General features: G+C 41.4%; 1 protein-coding gene across 1 annotated transcript; it reads right to left on the reverse strand.

Moving 5' to 3' along the window:
• Positions 1–14,969: 14,969 nt before the first annotated feature.
• On the reverse strand, positions 14,970–18,629 carry LOC146674025 (tripartite motif-containing protein 16-like). The gene is made up of 2 exons (XM_085393092.1): positions 18,463–18,629; positions 14,970–17,746 (listed from the first exon to the last, which is right to left on the reverse strand). Exon 2 carries the CDS (start codon positions 17,448–17,450, stop codon positions 15,777–15,779), a length of 1,674 nt encoding a protein of 557 aa, XP_085249218.1. The 5' UTR covers positions 17,451–17,746; positions 18,463–18,629; the 3' UTR covers positions 14,970–15,776.
• Between the last annotated feature and the right edge of the window lie 2,408 nt (positions 18,630–21,037).

Here is a 21,037-nt window from a genome sequence, read left to right on the forward strand (position 1 = left end):
CAACAATCATCAAACCACATTCTTTAGTTCAGTGAACTTCACTTATAGGCCATCAAAGCCTCATCTGAACATGGATGCACCACTTGCATAGGTTTAATACCCGTTGAATGAACTGTTAATCACACAAATCGCTGCAAAAATCATATAAAACAAAATTTAATATTAATTCCAAAATTTAATGTTAATTCATTGTTTCATATTAATCCTGGATCCCTCATCTTGACACATGGACATTCCCATGAGTCAACTCATCAAAATCAGATTCCTGTCTTAAAGAAAAAGATTAGCTAGATCATATCCCAGGTAACATCAGGGCATCTCCTCCTCTGGAGCAGCACCACCCTGGACCTATAATCCTGCAATAAAAATGTTAGTGTGTTTTGCATATTAAATTTGCTTAAAGACTGGCTCCGCCAGGAGCCTGCATACACACCATCATGGCCTGGAAAACAAGATCTGGAAGTGAAATCAAATTTCACACTTATAAACAATTATATCATAAGAGTAATAAGCATTCTTAGAAAAACAAACATTAGCAATACACATTGACTGTGGTCAGACGGTGGTCAGACACAGGTCAAACGCAGGTCGACAGGTTCCAGAGGTGCCATAAAAAGACCATAAAGTTAGCCATCCATAGCTGTGGAAAGAATGTTATTCACATCATCAAAGTAACCTTCACATTTTCCCAAAAACACAGTGTAAAAGCATCACCAACTCATAACCTGTAAACACAGTTTCCTTCACACATAAACCCAGAAATCCTGTAGTAGAAAAACATTAACTAATCCTCTTATAAATCACATGATCAAACACATGAAAAACTGCAATGCTGTAGAAAAGAAAATATAAATGTTACCGCTGCGCAGGCGTATGCATACTTTGTCACAGTTACCTCTGTAAGCAACACAAGGTAGTGAATAACACCCCTGGTAGATGCACAGACACAGAAAATGGCATTTCAAAGGTTAAACCATCATGCAACCTCGAATGTTGCTATCATCTTTCTGCTCCTGTAACAAAAAACACATAAATTCCTCCACCCTTTGTCCTGTCTAGGTGGAGGTTAACCTTGAGTCGTGGTCAAGTCTTGTCAGCTTTTACCAGTCAGTCAGTTTGTTTTTTATTTCCATTCATTCATTCATTCATTCTTTCTTTCTTTGCTGATAGTGGAACCTGTCGTCGCATTTAGTTTCCACTTTCAGCAAAATGACGTAATTTCAAAAGAAAAAGAAGAACTTTTAGATCGGATTTCCTTGCTGAATCCTTTTTAGGAAGGCACTCTCATTTTCTAATTGTCCCAAATAAGTGGCGGTCTCCAGAGCCCATTTTAATGTGGAGAAACTCACTTGTAACGGTTTTCTCGACATGTCGGCATAGCGCTTTTAATTCCCGACGTACAGATCTGCTTAAAGAAAAGAAATTGACAAACAAAATCAGTGCCTGTTCAAAAAATGAAAAATAACAGAGATTATCAAACAAAACTTTCAGTGCACTGTGAAAGTATCAAAATAAAAAGGCCTTGTTAAGTCATGACACAAGCTCCTCATCTCAGGAGGGTAAATCATACCATTAGCATGGTTTATCATACCATCATACTAATTGGCAGGCTCAACTTCACAACAAAAGAAAAATCATCAGCTAGATTAACTCCAAACCAACCATCAGCTGCACAACACACAATATAACCCTAATGTCATATTAGCTATGAGTTTAATCCCCAGGTCTGTGCTTTTCACTCATTTAGGCCACAGATCTATTTTATTCAATTTTCCTTTTTCCCTTCATCATAAAACATGTGACATGTTGTCATGCACTTCACAAAAGAAGTTTGTTCTTATGTATTCAGAGTTGTGTATCTAGGTACAGGATTCACTCGCACATCAAAACAGGAAACTCAGTGTTTTAGAGTCTCCACTCAACACACAACAAACATCCCATTCACTCGTGCTAGAATTCAGTCACCTTTCATTAATCTAGGAACGATCAACTAATTTGAATCAGCTATTAACCCACTAAGATGACAGGACAACAGAAATGCATGTTCAAAATGTTATCACAAAAATAGAATTTCCCTCATACAGTAAATTACTTTGTGCTGCATCAATCAAGCAGAAAGCATCTCCCAATTTACTATATTAACAACTAAATTTATTGTCTGATCACTGGTTGGTCAAACCAGAATCTTTTTTCCCACAAAAGTTAAATTGTTGTCCTGCAACCTAGAGAGTCAATTTGTTGCATTGGATAAATTCAGTATTTGATAACAAGTGTCTGCTAAATTGACACTATTTTAACACTGATGAAAGATAACAAGCTAATTTTCATTGCATGGGTTTGTGTTATTAGGCAGGTTTAATGCATGTCTGTGGAGCTGCATCTCCAGCAGAACATGTTCTTAAAGCTGCCTTTCCTACACATTTCTCTGCTATTATTTGATCATTTTGTAACTGATGTACTATGAGTCCACTGGTCTTTGCATCACACTAAGTGACTTGGACAAGATGATAAACAGACTCACATGCTTAAGATGTTGTCTAATCTTCATGAGCTATTTTGTGTTTGTATTAGTAGGGTTAATGCATGTTCTGCTTGTGTGTGTGATTTTGTATGTTTCTTTTTGCAGTGTTTCAGACTCCTTCTCAATTTTCCAACTTAAGCAGTCAGTTTTGTTTTCCCCAGGTTTGCTAACCCAAATTTTGATTTCCCCACATTTAACACCAGCACTCCTCTGTGTTCTACTTACTCACTCTGTTGTCCTCTCCCACTACAACAGTCCCCAGCCGGCAGTTCTCCTTCAGCTTTGTCCTGTGTTCCACTGTCTCTTCTTGCCATTTTACTCCAAAGGTGGCAAATGTCAAACTCCAACAGTCTCCTCAGTTGTCCTCAAAAGTTTTCTTCACATGGATAGTGAATTTGTAGCTTGTTGTAAACACAGTGCCATTCATCCGATCAGTCAGGATGATGGGTTTGCTCTTCTTCTCTGATGCTGTTTGTCCACACTGCTGCTGCTTGTTGGGACTCTTTGCTCAGGACTTTGCTGCTGTCTCTTTATCTGCCATGTTATTGCTCTTTGGAGCTGCATTCCTTGTCTTCAGGGAGGAGTGAGCGCTTGCTTGTGAGTTTGAGAGACACATGGTGCTGTAAATAAGTCAGCCAGAAACTTGGCCTGAATGTTTCCAATGATGTTAAACTATGACTTTCTTCCGACCGCTGCATGTGGAAAATTGATTCAGGTCTGCTTTGCACCTGAAAGTGACAAACTAAGACATTTTCATTATTATTATCACTGCTTCATCTCTCTCTCTCTCTGTTTTTGTGAACAGTCCTTTCTTAAAAGCAGAAAATGAGATTGTAGTTCTTGGCTGATCAACACAAAACCTTTTTCCTATGATTATTTTTCATCTACAATGTAAATTTTGTCTCTTCTTCACTCTTTTTTTTGTTTTGTTTAAATAGCTGGTGACCTGCAGAATCACCGCTCTCACAATCAGAGGCAATTACTTTTACACAGCGCACAAAAACACTGTGACGTCAGACACATTCACACTCACTTTTTCATCTGCATAAATAAATCACATGGCTGATGATATGTGCCATGGTGATCCATAAATATGATCACCAGTTTATTTAACAATTTTTCCACCCAACAAAACAAATAAACAAAAACATAATGCTGATGCTATGAACACTCTACACATGAGTCAAGATGCAGAAAAACTGCTCACGGAAACGCTGCACACTCTAGATATCACAGTTCTGTTTCCCTCTCTTTGAGGAGTTCTCAGACAGCTCTCGATCTGATGATGTGTAGCTTGCTCATCAGCTCAGAAGAGACCGCAACGCAACTTCACAGTGGTCGCGTGCTTTGCCACACAGTGGCAAAGTCTTGCACTTTCATATTCAATTCAGCTTCTCCATCATGTACCTTTAGATGTTTCCTACAGGGTTCAACATATTAGTTGTTTTCACAGGTGTGCTCTATATCTCGACCATGGCTCATAATAAGACGACAGTCTTTCAAACAGGTCAAATGCCTCTATGCACATCATTAGTTTAAATATTTGCCTATTTTACTTCATCTCATATGTCATTATACTGAATTTGAGCAACCCTAAGCTTAATGCAGATTTCTATTAACAACTGGTTAAATTAATGGTCTGGAGCACTGGCTGTTGTTGATCAGGGCAATCTAAAGAATCTGCGTTTTTTGTTTTTGGTTTTTTTTGCTTTTTGTGGATTTCTCCACCTATTTGCACTTATTTTACCTGCTCCGGTTTGTTGTTTTTCTAACCATTCCTCATCAGCTGTTAATTTTTTTTTGTTTATCCCCCATTTTCAAAGATTTTGCTGGGCCGTTGCTGGCACGCTTGACTTCAGAGTGGTTTACTGATACGGCCTTCGACTTCACCCTAACGGTGAAGCGGTATCAGTTTTATGAGATGAAACTCAACCGTTCTCCTTTGTCACCAGTACGTGAGCCTCAGCAAAGAAAACAAAAATGGAAGTAGTTCAGCAGCGTATTGTGCTGTAAAATCAACTTACTTCCAGACACATACACACACATAGACATTTGCGCGCTAATTTGTCACGAGATAATTTCAGCTACCTCTAAAACTCAAGTCTAATTCAGCTCTTTCCGGCGAACCCAACCTATTTTAATTTCTTTGTCTCAACGTGTTTTCATTTGAATTTGTCACGAAGTAATTTCGGCTACCTCTAAAACCTAAGTCTAATTCAGCTCCTTTCGGCGAACCCAACCTAATTTATCACGTTACTTTAAACCTTTGCGGCCGTCTTATATACCAAAATAGTGTTTCTCACTCTCCGACGTCTCACTGGTGATTCAGATCATCGGACTGAATCCCACCGCCGTGGACCAGATTATAACACCGGCCCAGACCCGAATTTAACGTCCTGGGGCTCTCTCCTCGTCCATGAGGGCTGTGCACAGGCTTCGGTGCTGGCTCCCCACGGCGTCAGGAATCAGTGCTGGATCCTGGAACAGAGTCACAGATAACAGTTCTGATATTTTCTGCATCCGGCTCGAAGGACCAAATAATGTTAGGGAAAATGTTCTAAAACACTTCTTCAGTAAAGACTCAGAGAAGAGAAACACACAGAACGTCTTGCTAGCAAGGGCAGCCTCCAGACAGAGAGACTCGCGCTAAGAAACTGCCCCTGTCTTTATTTTATACTTCAGTGTGTGTGTGTGTGTGTGTGTGTGTGTGTGTGTGTGTGTGTGTGTGTGTCCTGCTGATCAAAGGGTCATATAACATGAAAGCACAAAAGGTACATCCTTGGTCACAAAGAGGGTAGTCTCCCCCACCCTAGATGGTTCACCCTAGATAACACGGTGAGGAAGTCCAGCAGTTAAAACACTTCGACTAGAACAGACGTAGCTACGTTAATCCTACCATAAAACAATAAAACAAGGTACGAGCTCTCATGATCCCAGGACGTGGGGGTGCATTCCTGGGGTGCACACCAAGCCTGCAGCCTGCTAGAGATCACACATCCTGTCACTACACAATTGATTATATGCCTCTAAGCACACATGGTTAAATATTTCCTAATACAAATAACTACATGCAGTATTCTACCATATGCAAACTTATATCACTAAAAGATTATACTGACTACTAAATACAATTTTCCATTGACAGCGTAGCTGCGGGAAGTTTATTGTTTTTTTCGTTGATGAGTGAGTATAGGGGTGGGATTTAATAAGTTTTCTTCGTCACACTCCTTTTTCAGGCAATTTTTGTTTTTTGTTTTGTGCATTTTATGTTCACTATAGGTATTTGTTGTGCCTGAAAATGAACAAATAAATGAATGAAATGAATGAATTGTTGATTTCTCCTTTATGCGAGCAGCTCCGAATTTAGCACTCTGACACTGGTCTCTCAATCTCCCGTTGGAGAGCCGCGAGCCTCCCCATGATGGTATCAAACTTCTGTTCCGTGGTGTTGTCATTCTTTTGGTTCTGAGACCCCACAACTGCAGTGAGCCGTTCTGCGATGTGATGCTTCTGCATGGCTTTCCACAAACTTAATCATCCCAAAGGTGTTCTATTAGTTGAGGTCCTGGCTCTGCACATGCCAGTCAAGTTCTTCCACACCAAAATTGCTCATCATTGTCTTTATCGACCTTGTTTTGTGCACTGGTGCGCAGTAATGTTGTGACAGGAAGAAACCATGCCTAAAAATTGTCTACTAAGTTTGAGTCCAAAACATCTCAACAAAAAGTCTCTGCTTTCAAGGAGAAAATAAATCAGGAAGAGTTTTCAGCTCTGTCTGTCCTTTTCTTTTTTTTTTTTTTTCCTACTTTCAAGAGAAAATGTTATTTGCTCAAGTGACATCATCCTCACTATAACCCATTACTCACATACTGTGTCACCACAAGAAAAGAAGAGCTAGAAAAACACATTAATTAATTACAGGTGATCTACTTCTTAGCAATTTTCATGACAAATTTTTTTTTCTTTTACCTTGGTTATTCTCACAGACACTTCTGGTGCGACTATCACGCAGGTGTTGAACTCCAGGCCTCGAGGGTCGGTGTCCCTGCAGGTTTTAGATGTGTCCTTGATCCAACACAGCTGATTTAAATGGCTAAATTACCTCCTCAACATGTCTTGAAGTTCTCCAGAGGCCTGGTAATGAACTAATCATTTGATTCAGGTGTGTTGACCCAGGGTGAGATCTAAAACCTGCAGGACACTGTCCCTTGAGGCCTGGAGTTCGACAGCCCTAGAGTACCTCATAACAACAGGAAGCCAGACGTTTATTATAACCGAAACTCAAGACTCAGGCTGAGTAAAACATCATTCCAGTGATACACAGCATCCAAAGCAGCAGCTATACATCGCAAATACAGTTGAGGAAAGTTTCTTCATCGTTGCTCCAACTGTTGCGATTGGTCAGGCGCACAAAAATACAACAAATGTGATATTTTTACATACAAGGCAGAGGTTCCAGAGTGGGGGGCGTGTCCCCTGGGGGCGCAGAGCCATTGCAGGGGGACTGCGGCATGAATAAAAAAAAGAAAAAAAAAAAGAATGCTTGGACACTGCTAGCATAATGGACAGGTTTTCTGACAGGGCTCCCACACAAATGCAAGGCAGAGGCTGAAGCATCACCAAATATGTTTCCAAACCAACTTCTTTCCAAGCCAAAGACTAGAAAATATGATGAAGCATATCTTGCCTTTGGCTTCACCAGCACAAGTGCCGAGGTAGGTCTCTCGACAGAATTATTATTATGTTGTGTGATGAACTCTGTATTCCTCGTTATTTATTGCAGTTTACTTTTATTTGTTCAATTGTTTACCAAAGGTTTAAGGTGTGAAATGACTGCAATGGAATTTGAAAACAAAATATGGGTGTGCGTTGTTGGAGGATGTGTTTGTTTCAAAGTTTTCTGAGCTTTCTGAACTGTTTGTCCTCCTCAATAGTAAAGGGCTGGGAATCCTCCATCATTATATTGACCAAGACCTCATCCACATCATTCATCTCTGCTGATGATAAAACAAAAATACAATATTCATTTGGAGATGTCTGTAATTACTCATATTTAAAATATAAATTAAAGTTGTATAATACAAGCATACCATGTGATTTTTAAAGGTTTTAGCCAGGTTGGTCTCCTTGTTTTCCTGCAAGTCTCTCTAATACTGCAACAGAGCTGAGATTTTATTGTTCAACACAGCTAAGTATTTACAAGTATTTATTAGTATGTGCAGAACTTATTAGGATACATCAGCTCCTAATAAGTATGCTCAGACAGGTGAAAAATACACCTTTCTTGCAATTTCCATTAGATAAAAAGAAGTTTAAAAAACAAACAAACAATAAAGTCAAAAGTCCACAAAGTGTGACTTGTAAGTTGTAACTGCCCCCTATTTTAATGTCACGCCAAACGCGCTAACCCGTTCATAAATTTGTCACGTGGTATGGCCAGATTTTTTTTTTTAACTTTATTTATCACATTTTAGACATACAGTCAAGTAAAACAGGAATCACATAAAATATAACATTGTGGTAGTACAATGAGGAACAGAGAGAGTGACAAGGACAGTGAGACAAAAGTGAGTACAAAAAATAAAATAAATTAAGGGGAACATAAATAAACAAAAGTTTGCAAGAGCCAAAATCAAGTTAGCAGTTTCAATCGGTTGTAGATGTTAGCAGTCTTGAGAGCCTTAGTGTTTTTTCGTGGTATGGCCAGATCTCGAGACGTCGACGTCAGAAAAGACGTCATCAAAAAGCACATCAATAGCTTCTAGTCTGTATCCCAATTCAGGGTCTGCAGCCCGTGAGCCAGTCCTCACGGGCCGCGTACTTAAAGACCGCTAAGGCCGGAAGTGCGAGGCTTGTGAAATGGGATGGTCTAGCCTCCGTTGCCTAGCAACCATGATACTAACCACGAGACACGTTACATACAGCTTTGTTTGACAGAAATGAAGGAGAAAAATGTTTTGTTGGTCATTCATTTTGTCATGACATCACCTTGATTAGTTGAGTATCTGAGGCTGAGACCACGGGACTGTAGAACATGATTGTTGGGCTTCATTTCTGTGCTGAACAGTCATTTAAGATTAGTTAGCAAATAACAACTAGTTAATGTTGTTATGTTGTTCATGAGACTAAAGTCATCTCACTGTGGTAATGTAAATATAATATGGCCAATATTATAGTATTGTCAGAGATATATATATATATATATATATATATATATATATATATATTTATTAGGGGTGCAACGATACACAAAATTCACGGTTCGGTTCGGTTCGATACTTTGGTGTCACGGTTCGATATTTTTTCGATACAAAAAAATGTTCATGCCTTTTTAATTTGTCATTTATTAAAATTATAAATATATATTTTAACTCAAAAGTACAGTTTTTAAATTTAACCCTAACCCTTGTGCGTGTTTTTTATTTTGACAGCGAATGCGCACCTGCGGACCACTTATGTGCAGCCCTGGTTATTTAGCTCGTCATATTGCAGCCACAGAAATTCTTTTGTCCATGAAACCATAAAGCTGCACTTTCTTTTTGCCTTATAGTCTGATTTGTCATAACTTCTCCGTTTTGTGGTAAGCTTTTCTTTGGCTGTCACTTCTTCACCCTGACCTGTCTTATTTGGCTCAGCAGAACTAAAATATATACAGTGTTGGGAAGGTTACTTTTAAAATGTATTCCATTACAGAATACAGAATACATGCCCCAAAATGTATTCTGTAACCTATTCCGTTACGTTACTCAATGACAGTAACGTATTCTGAATACTTTGGATTACTTAATATATTGTGGCGAGTTCAGACAAGGAGGAGACGGAGGTATCGTTTGGTCTTGCTTCCCGTGAGCTAGCCAGGGAGCACAGCCGTTTATTACATTTGCAGAAGAACACACTGCCACTAGCTAACTGCTCAGCGCGGCAACCACAACACACATAGGGCGCCCTCTGACCCCGGAAGGACACACCGTCGCAGCGAGAGGGCGTCACCCGTCACCATGGCAACATACACAAAACATAACTGTACAAGCAGAACCCCGAACAGCCCTGACCCGCTACAATATTATCATGCTTTTTACAACAACGTGAATGTACTATTGCTGTGTGATTTATTACTATTACTGAAGGTCCGCGACTCCGAACTGTAGTAAAGGGACCTCTGACTAATGCTGGGCTCACACTGTGCGATTTTTGGCCCATTTTGGGCCGATTTTTGAGTCGTGCGATCGTTTTGGCGATCGGCCCGATTTTGGCCTTCATCGTGCGTCGTGCATCGTGTAGTATACGTGGGGTAACGAGAAGCGATTGACACCTCACGACCAGCTCCCGATCATCAATCGCTTGGTCGTGAGGGTGTCACCGCAGTTTGCCACACTGCGCACGCGCAAACACAAATGTCAGCGAAAAAGACGGCGTAGCACGGCAGTGCAGCGTGTGATCTGGACACAAGCGATGGAGGCACAACCTGTAGAACCATCCGAGCCCTTTCGATGTGGCCTCACAAAATTATCACGACCACAACAACCGTGAAAATAGTTGGATCGACACTGCTGCTCAATCACAGCTGCCTGACCAATGTTTTTCATTAGCAATCTAGCAAAGTTGATGGTGGTGGTGTGTCTGTGTGAGTGAAAGACGGAGAGGGAGAGCGAGCGACAGAATTTCTGTTATAACCTTCATTTTTATGGACGCACAGTGTGAGCACTCAGGTCGCATCAGAGCATCAGCAGTATAGTGTGAGACCCTGCATCGTGACCTATGAACTTCTAACCCCTGCGAGTCAATCGTACAGTTTGAGCAGGAGCTGAATCGCGCGACTGAAAAAAATCGCACAGTGTAAGCCCAGCATAATACGGCGGGGTCCCTGTCGGCTGGTAGCCGAAAAATAGCTCTACTTTGTTGTGTGGGTCAACTTTTCTTGCGACAGACAGAGAGAGGCGTTGAAAGGCTGCTCCAACGGAACTTGTTGTTTTCGGAGGAAAACACGAACACAGTGTACAGTCGAGTCTTAATACCTTACTTACAACTGGGCTCGTCAGGCACTCTTCTTGGCTGCAGTGGTTATTATTACATTTACATGCTTCCAGCTCCCGTTTTTGCTCGATGACTGCTCGTACCTTTCCACTCCCCTTTTTCTCCCTCCTAGCGCTCACAGACACATAACGTGTATGGCAGTCCATTCTCCCTGCAGCACGGACTACACTGAACATGATGCTACATTCTTTAGAGCTATGCTTGTAGCATTCTGCCTGTTAGCTTAGCACAACAACAACAATAACGAAAAGGCGCTCTCTCACCCAGGAAACACACAGTCGCAGAGAGAGAGAGAGCGCGTCGCCCTGTAACCATGGAAACCGTAACGCTGCCACCTGGAACAAAAGAACGTAGCTGTCAAACAAACCCAAACAGTCCTGACCCGCGACAATATGAAACAGGAAAGTACCGCAGTGTAATCCATTTATTTCAACAAAGTAACTGTATTCTGAATACCACCTTTTTAAACGGTAACTGTAACGGAATACAGTTACTCATATTTTGTATTTTAAATACGTAACGGCGGTACATGTATTCCGTTACTCCCCAACACTGAATATATATCTGTCTGTGAAGGTTCTCAGTCATCCAGGTCATCGTAGGCAAATATATATCCTGCTGCTTTTACACACGCACTCACATAAGCTCAGCGATTCTCTGCGCGATCAACCTCTCACATGTTTAAGCTGCGGGAGATTTCACTTGTCATGTTTGCATAGTAAGCTAACAATTAATAAGACGATGTCAGAGGAATTGGTGCACAAATTATCATCACTCACAGATCAGTGCTGTCGCTCTCTATACACAGTTCGCGCGATTGCAAAGTGAAAGCAAAAAAACAAGCGCAAATTCAAACGCGATTTCAATATGTCACATATTGACAGTGGCTCACCGATGCCAATGACATAATTACCCAGCTACATTTCTGAAAGAATGCAAAAGCATTGACATATATTTTTCCTTCCTACAATAGCCCGACGGGCAGGGCAGAGATAGATTTTGGTAGCCCGACTGAAAAAAATCGCTAGCCCCGGGACGTCGGGCTAGCGATTTTGCGAGCCCTGTATCTGATTGAGGAATCACTCATCTTTGGAAAAGAGAGTTTATTACAGAGAAATGTCTCTTTCCAAAATAAAAGCTATACTATCCGCTTCTTCTGGGCTATATTCTCAGCAGCATATTAAACAGCTGTCTAAATGACTCGGCTAAAGTTAGTAGCATGCTTGCTTGTTTTTTTTCTGCTTCCACTTGTCTTTGCACTACGATGATGTCGGCGTAAATGTGCAGTCATATTCGTTATGTTCCCACTAGTGCTTTCAGGTTAATCTCGTTGAAATGACCTTAACGCCACAACACGGCAAATCTCCGTTAACGAGCTACCGCCGATCGCCCCCTGCATGGGGCTAGACGGCCAACACGTTAACGAGCTAACTGCGCTAACACACTAGTTCCCACCCATGTAATTGAGCATTGCATGGCACATCCAACATACTGTTTTACTTTAGTCCATGACTCGCTTACCTTCAGGGTCATACGCCACATGAAAACCAAAATAATTCCAAACGCCAGATCTGAATGAGGGTGGGGGAGGGTGGGGGAGGTGCCCTGCGCTCTTCCTTCTGACGATGCTGTCTGTGTTGAGCGCTCAGTGGATCTGCGCTCGACAGTGCAGCCTAGGCGGAGTAGTCGAACGCAGATTCACTGAGCGCTCAACACAGACAGCATCGTCAGAAGGAAAGTTGATAAAATAAATTACAAATGTTGTATTGTTCGATACATACAGTGGGGCAAAAAAGTATTTAGTCAGCCACCGATTGTGCAAGTTCCCCCACTTAAAATGATGACAGAGGTCAGTAATTTGCACCAGAGGTACACTTCAACTGTGAGAGACAGAATGTGAAAAAAAAAAATCCATGAATTCACATGGTAGGATTTGTAAAGAATTTATTCGTAAATTAAGGTGGAAAATAAGTATTTGGTCACCTCAAACAAGGAAAATCTCTGGCTCTCACAGACCTGTAACGTCTTCTGTAAGAAGCTTTTCTGTCCCCCACTCGTTACCTGTATGAATGGCACCTGTTTGAACTCATCATCTGTATAAAAGACACCTGTCCACAGCCTCAAACAGTCAGACTCCAAACTCCGCCATGGCCAAGACCAAAGAGCTTTCGAAGGACACCAGGAAAAGTATTGTAGACCTGCACCAGACTGGGAAGAGTGAATCTACAATAGGCAAGCAGCTTGGTGTGAAAAAATCAACTGTGGGAGCAATCATCAGAAAATGGAAGACATACAAGACCACTGATAATCTCCCTCAATCTGGGGCTCCACGCAAGATCTCATCCCGTGGGGTCAAAATGATCATGAGAACGGTGAGCAAAGATCCGAGAACCACACGGGGGGACCTGGTGAATGACCTGCAGAGAGCTGGGACCAAAGTAACAAAGGTCACCATCAGTAACACACTACAACGGCAAGGAATCAAATCCCGCAGTGCCAGACGTGTTCCGCTGCTGAAGCCAGTGCATGTCCAGGCCCGTCTGAAGTTTGCCAGAGAGCACATGGATGATACAGCAGAGGATTGGGAGAATGTCATGTGGTCAGATGAAACCAAAGTAGAACTTTTTGGTATAAACTCAACTCGTCGTGTTTGGAGGAAGAAGAATACTGAGTTGCATCCCAAGAACACCATACCTACTGTGAAGCATGGGGGTGGAAACATCATGCTATGGGGCTGTTTTTCTGCCAAGGGGACAGGACGACTGATCCGTGTTAAGGACAGAATGAATGGGGCCATGTATCGTGAGATTTTGAGCCAAAACCTCCTTCCATCAGTGAAGGAGGTTCACTGATGGAAGATGAAACGAGGCTGGGTCTTCCAACATGACAATGATCCAAAACACACCGCCCGGGCAACAAAGGAGTGGCTCCGTAAGAAGCATTTGAAAGTCCTGGAGTGGCCTAGCCAGTCTCCAGACCTCAACCCCATAGAAAATCTGTGGCGGGAGTTGAAAGTCCGTGTTGCTCGGCGACAACCCCAAAACATCACTGCTCTCGAGAAGATCTGCATGGAGGAATGGGCCAAAATACCAGCTACTGTGTGTGCAAACCTGGTAAAGACCTATAGTAAACGTTTGACCTCTGTTATTGCCAACAAAGGTTATGTTACAAAGTATTGAGTTGTATTTTTGTTATTGACCAAATACTTATTTTCCACCCTGATTTACGAATAAATTCTTTACAAATCCTACCATGTGAATTCATGGATTTTTTTCCACATTCTGTCTCTCACAGTTGAAGTGTACCTCTGGTGCAAATTACTGACCTCTGTCATCATTTTAAGTGGGGGAACTTGCACAATCGGTGGCTGACTAAATACTTTTTTGCCCCACTGTGTGTGTGTGTGTGTGTGTGTGTATATATATATATATATATATATATATATCTCCATCCATCCATCCATTCGCTTCCGCTTATCCTTTTCAGGGTCGCGGGGGGCGCTGGAGCCTATCCCAGCTGTCATAGGGCGAGAGGCAGGGTACACCCTGGACAGGTCGCCAGTCTGTCGCAGGGCCAACACACAGGGACAGACAACCATTCGCACTCACATTCACACCATGGCAATTTGGATTTTCCAATTAACCTATCCCCTCAAGCTGCATGTCTTTGGACGGTGGGAGGAAGCCGGAGTACCCGGAGAGAACCCACGCAAACACGGGGAGAACATGCAAACTCCACACAGAAAGACCCCCGGCCTGGTGTTGGAATTGAACTCAGGACCTTCTTGCTGTGCGGCAACAGTGCTAACCACCGTGCCACCATGCTGCCATATATATATATATATATACACACACACACACACACACACACACACACACACACACACACACACATATATACATACATACATATATATATATACACACATAACAAATGACCATACATACATACCAGTACATATAATGGTCAAGGATCAACATGAACCTGTCTTCTCTAGTTGACTTTAATCAACTCTGCAGTGGCTCCAAGTCCATAAAGAAAAAGTCCAGCATAGAGCAGCTGAGTCATTCTTTGTCTAGTTAATAAACTCAGGGCACTTGCTAATGTGGTGTTCAGGTGAGCAGCAATATGCACATGCTGCCTTAGCTGTTATGATGGGTTGTGCTGCCTGTACAGGATGGGATGCATTTGTCCCATGTAATATTGTTGTGAGTGGAGAGGTGTACTTACGAGCAGGTCGTGGCTGGTTAAAGGATGAGACAGGACTGTCCTTTCTTGGTTGACACTTGCACTCTATTTGCAACCAGGACGAGAACAAAGGTAAGTCATACATCATATCTCCTTGTTTCCTATAAATGTGCCGTTTGAAGCAAGTAGAATTTGACAACCCACTACAGCAACTACAGAATAAAACCACTAACCAGACTGATGACAGATTTCAAACATGCTGAATATGAAGAGTAGTATAATGTAAACTCACATGATTATCAGCCATAAGAACAAATTTAGATTTATATTGATGATATATAAGGTATATAAATGTTAGTACAGTGTTATGGTCTGTCTAGGCGTGGCAAGACCATAACATAAGAGTGATCCATCCCCATCTGATCCAAAGCAGCACATCACGCAATTAATACTTTTTGACAGTGATTTATTTACAATGAGTGAATTTAGAAACAAAGGAAGGGAGATTATTATAACTTCGAACCTAAGGACAAAATAACAAACAGAAGGGAGCCTATCTCAGGGATAAATCAAACTTACCTATTCAAAAGAATTAAACCAAACCACAACGACTTACCTCCCTAACTAACAAAAACAGGAGAAAACTGTAATCAAACAAAAAGGTGGTCCACCCGTACATGCTCCTGCATTAAACAAACATTACTATACAGTAAACACACAGTCTGCCAGTTGGGATGGGCCGAGGATGAATGACTGGCCGTCCAGGGGGGTGTCTTCTTATATGCTGCCTCCTGGTCATTAGCCAATCGGTACGAAAAGTCCCACTGGATGCACCAATCATGGAGAGGCACCTGCACACTCAGATTTGAATATTAAAATTACGACAACAGTCGTAACAAAAGTTTGAATCAGTCCAACATTATTTTCACACATCAATGGACCACTGAACTTCTCAGCTTCTAAAATGTAAAGCCTCATTTAGAAACTACACAAGTACATATAATGGTCAGGGATCAACATGAACCTGTCTTCTCTATTTGACTTTAATCAACTCTGCAGTGGCTCCAAGTCCATAAAGAAAAAGTCCAGCATAGAGCGGCTGAGTGAATGTGGTCTGGACTCTGTGGAGGAGAGTCATGGTTTCAGAGACGCTGTAGAAAGACAGAATACCTGCTCTGTGATCCAGGTACACTCCTACTCTGGTGGACGGAGGACCTGAGAGGTGAGTTTGGACATTGTTATGGCGAAATTTATTATTGTCTGTGTACCAATATAATGCCCAAGATTTGTCGTTGCGTCCAAAGAAACATTCATTCACTCTCCCTACTCTGCCGATGTTCTTGTATGTGACTGCTATACAAACTCCTCCCCATCCCCACTCCACCTCCCAGTAACAACGTCCAGTCAGACTCTCTCTACTCAGGACTTGATAACATCCTGTGAATCTGTCTGGATGATCAGAATAAGACTGTTGTTGTTCCATAAATATTACTTTTCTGTTCCCTTCAGATAATAATAGATGTGTGTGAGTTGTGTTTGGATCCAGTGTGATTTCACGTGAATATTTTAAGAATCCAGCTCTGGTCTTTGGCTCTGCTGGTGACAGTAAAACATCCTCTTCAGTGACTGTCAGTGAGATGTTTGTCCATTCCTCTCTCAGAATGTCCTGTAGTTTATCTCTGGTCTCTGACACAGCTGCTGTCACATCCTCAAAGTAGCTCAGAGGACGAATATTGATGCTGGATGAGTGTGTAGACTCACTGAGTGCTGACAGTGAGGGGTAGTTGTGTAGAAACTGGTTGTGATCCTCTGTGTGTGAGAGCTGCTCCAGCTCGCCGTCTTTCCTCTTCAGCTCAGCGATCTCCTGCTCCAGCTTGTCCTGAAGCTCTTTGACTCGACTCACTTCAGTTTCCTGCTGGGATCTGACCTTCTTCTTCATATTGGATCTTCTTTTCTGGATGAGACGGATCAGCTCAGTGAACATCTTCTCACTGTCCTCCACTGCTTTATCAGCAGAGCCATTGATGGCCTCCACCTCCTGTTGAAGCAGCTTCACATCTTTCTCTCGCTCCTGGATTCTCTGCTGGATGTTTAGTCGTCTCACCTCGAGCTCCTTCTGCTTCTCAGTCCTTTCTGCTGCAGCTGGGACTGTTTCATGGCCTTTATGTTCATCCATCGTGCAGAGATAACAGATACTCTGCTGATCAGTACGACAGAAAATCTTCATCACCTCATCATGACGAGAGCAGATGTTCTCCTGGAGCTTCTTGGAGGGGGCCACCAGCTTGTGTTTCTTTAACGGAGCTGCATCATAGTGAGGTTGGAGGTGTTTCTCACAGTAAGAGGCCAGACAGACTAAACAGGACTTGATGGCTTTCAGCTTCCTCCCAGTGCAGACATCACAGGCCACATCTTCAGGTCCAGCATAGCAGTGATCAGCTGGAGCAGCTTGGAGTCCAGTCTTCTTCAGCTGCTCCACTAAAGCTGCTAACATGGTGTTTTTCTCCAGGACAGGCCTCGGTGTGAAAGTCTTCCTGCACTGAGGGCAGCTGTGGATTCCCTTCCTGTCCTCTTCATCAAAGTGGGTTTTAATACAGTTCCTGCAGTAGCTGTGTCCACAGGGAATAGTCACCGGATTTATCAGTAGATCCAAACAGATGGAACAAGAGAAGGTTTCTCGGTCCAGCTGAACTCCTTTCTGTGCCATTTCTCCTCTCAGTGTCAGTGACTGTGTGAGTTTCTCTTCCTTATAACTGAAACTAGTCTGAGCTCTGATCTCAAAATGTGAATGGAGCCTGTCAGCTCTTACACATCACCACATGTTGACTGCATGTCAGAATGATAGAAGTGATACAGACGATGGTATCAGATCCACATTAACGTGATGGTATCAATACTTTAGTTTGTGTCTCTCCTTTAACTTAAGTCCGCTTCATCAAACAGCACCTCTCTTCTTCTTCAGATCTTAATGGCATTTGGCAAACACAGATCCATTTTCATCACCTGTGCAGACAAGGGTAAAGCAGTGAAAAGGAAAAAAGAAAATCTTTGAATCAATCAATTACACAATTGGCCTGACAAATTCCTTCCAATTCTAGCAAACTGTTGCATCCAGTAATATGCGTTTTACTGATTTGATTGTTTTCCTAACCAATGTTTCCAAGACAAGTGAGAATCAACAGACACCCCAACATAAAAATGCCAGTCCTTTACTCAGGACATGATATGTGCAATTTAGACATTTTTCATCTTTAAATCACGTCCTCACAGTGAAACTTTTGTCATTCTCTTTAATAAGAAAGAAACAAGTAATCTGAGCTGCTTTGATTCTTACAGCATCTCCGTGGTGGGGGGAGGCCTAATCTCATAGCTAATTTATCCACATCTACATCTTACTTGGCTCATCAAACATAATAACAACAGACAAGCCGTCACATTTCTCGCTATAATATGCATTTTAAAACAGAACTTTTGTCCCCGTTTCTGTTTTCTTTTTTCTATTTCAGGTACTCCGGATAAAACCCCACAGACGCTCTTTTGTTGTCAGGCAGCAGACTGTGGAGTCCATTAACGCTTATTTGACTGAGTCGTGTGTCTTTATCTTGCTGAAACACATCTCTACAAACACTCATCAGAGAGCCGTTTCTCAGTATTTTAGCACTCTTCATCTCCCTACAGGCGTATTTATCGCTGTTGTTGCTAAATCTGGTTCCACTCACCGAGCCGAAGAGTTTTTCTTCTTGGGCCATTTTTTTATACTTTACATCCCTCTTCGTGTCTCGTTGTCACGGTTACACTGCCCATTTTCTCCACATTACAGATTTCATTTTGCTCTTATTGTGGTTTTCGCCTCGTTTAACTTCGTCGTCGTCGTCGTCGTTTCTTGGCGGTTAGCAAACAACGACGTGGCGCATTACCGCCACCAAGTGGCTTGGAGTGTGGACTAGCGTTAGCTCATAGCAAACAATCAAATAAATAATAGTTTGTTGTTGTTGTTGTTGTTGTTGTTGTTGTTGTTGTTGATGATGATGATGATGATGATGATGATGATGATGATGATGATGATAATAATAATGCTAGAATAAAACACATAACACAACGTTGACAAAAGAAGAGCAATAAACACAAAAGCACAAGATAAAATGAACAAACAGTGGGTTCACAGTGAATATGCAGATTTGAACAGATGGGTTTTGAGTCTTGATTTAAACTGGGGGAGCAAACCAATGTTTCTTATATCTGGGGGCAGAGAGTTCCACAGCCTGGGAGCAGAGCAACTAAAAGCTCTGCTTCCCGTGGTGGTGAGGCCATAAGAAGACACAGAAAGCTGGATAGAAAAAGAAGATCGAAGTGAACGGGCAGAAGAGGTAGTGCTTAACAGGTCAGAGAGGTAAGGAGGAGCAAGGTTATGAAGGGCCTTGACGGTGAGCAGAAGAAGTTTGTATATTATCCGGAAGGACCCAGTGAAGTTTAGTGAATTTTGAACCAGTTGAAGCTTATGGGGGGATTTTGGAGGAAGACCCTGGAAGAGAAAATTACAGTAGTCAATGCGGGAGGTAATTAGACTAGGACAAGAATGGATGTAGACTGGGTGGAAAGAGAAGGACGTAATCTGTTGATATTGCGTAGATGGAAATAGGCAGAACGAGATTATTGATGTGAGATTTAAAGGAAAGTGAACTGTCTAGGATGACACCAAGGCTCTTAACCTGAGGAGAAAGGAAAACTGTGGAGTTATCAATAAGCAGATAGAAATGATTTGCATTCAAAAGGTTGAATTTAGTGCCAATAAGGAGGATTTCAGTTTTATCCTCATTTAGCTTAAGAAAATTAGAGCTGAACCAGGATTTTAAGTCAGGCATTCTGTAAAAGAAGAAAGTGGGAGGGAGGACGGATGGATGTCAGAGATGCTGAGAGAGGAAAGTCTGCTTAGAAGGACAGAGTGAGAGATGAGATCACTGAGGAAGACAGGTTCAGGGGGGCGGTATACAGTAGCTAAGATGGTGCGAATAGGTCCAGTCAGACCAAATTCAGACCAAACACATGGGTCAGCCACACGAGTAAAAATAGGACCGTAATTTCCTAGCATGTACAAAAGAAAATGACTGTAGTCATTGTCAAAGAGATTGTTAAAAGTTTGAAAATAGTTGCCGTCTAATTTTTAAATGGCGATAGATTGCCAACTGAATGACACTTTACTGACCATCTATTTGAATTCTTGTTATATTCTTATACAGCAACATATATGTGATTTTTTATGTGTTAGCAAAGTTAATTGATAGATAATACAAGTATTTGCTAAAATGACCCCAACTGTAGGCAGATTTTAGACTGACAGCAGATATTATCGACAGCTTAATAATCTAATTTTCCAGCAAAAACAAAAAAACAACTCAAGTGAGGGAACTTTACCTTAGTGCACAAAACAGATACTGACAACATTTAGATTTAAGGACATAATTTGCAGCTGGAAATAAATGTGATAAATAGCAATATGCTCATATTGCAAAATGTTAAAAACTAATAGCAATAATATAGCATTGTGAGTGAAATATTGTGATGAAATTCGTTATTATGGCTGATAATGTGAGTTTAATTTATACGGGTATTTATATTCTTTAAATGTCTCAGCAGCAATCAAAATAATAATTATTATTATTTTAAAGAAATCTGAATCTGAACATATTTCAAAGCTTCAAAGTGAGTTCTTCATACATGATACGTGACAAACATTGACACACATTTCACTTAACATTAAGCCGCTGTGCTTAAATAACATGGATCTCACAAAGGCCAGCACTGTTAAAATAGAGCATGGAAAGGGCCAGTGTGCATCTAATGTGTTACATTTTTGCAGTCAAAGTATTTTACTGAATATATTTTAATGTATTGATTCTAATTATTTCAACTTTATTTCATTTCCACTATATTTGTCTTGTATACATTGTAATTTGCACTCTCTAGTGGTGGAAAGATAAAGCTCCATGGAGCATTGAAGCTTTTATCTATTTGCTTCGTTCATGGACTGAAGCTTTACGATGCTTTATTTGCTCTTTTGTGCCATCAAGTGGACAATAAATGTAAAACAGGCAGAGTGATTATAACGACACTCTGTGAGGTATCGTAATGAATAAATGAATGAATTATGTTTGTGATGCCAATATATAAATTGTGAACATATTAACTCTGTGTGTGTCTACATGGTACAATGGAGGGTTCAAAAGGGAAACTGAAACCAAAATGGCGGGAAGGTTTTGCACTTGTGCTACTAGGGACATAATGTAACACCTAAAA

This window comes from Rhamphochromis longiceps, linkage group LG3 (genome assembly GCF_057381845.1).
Source record: "Rhamphochromis longiceps isolate RC_006_pf linkage group LG3, R_longiceps_female_GT1.1, whole genome shotgun sequence".
NCBI lineage: Eukaryota > Metazoa > Chordata > Actinopteri > Cichliformes > Cichlidae > Rhamphochromis > Rhamphochromis longiceps.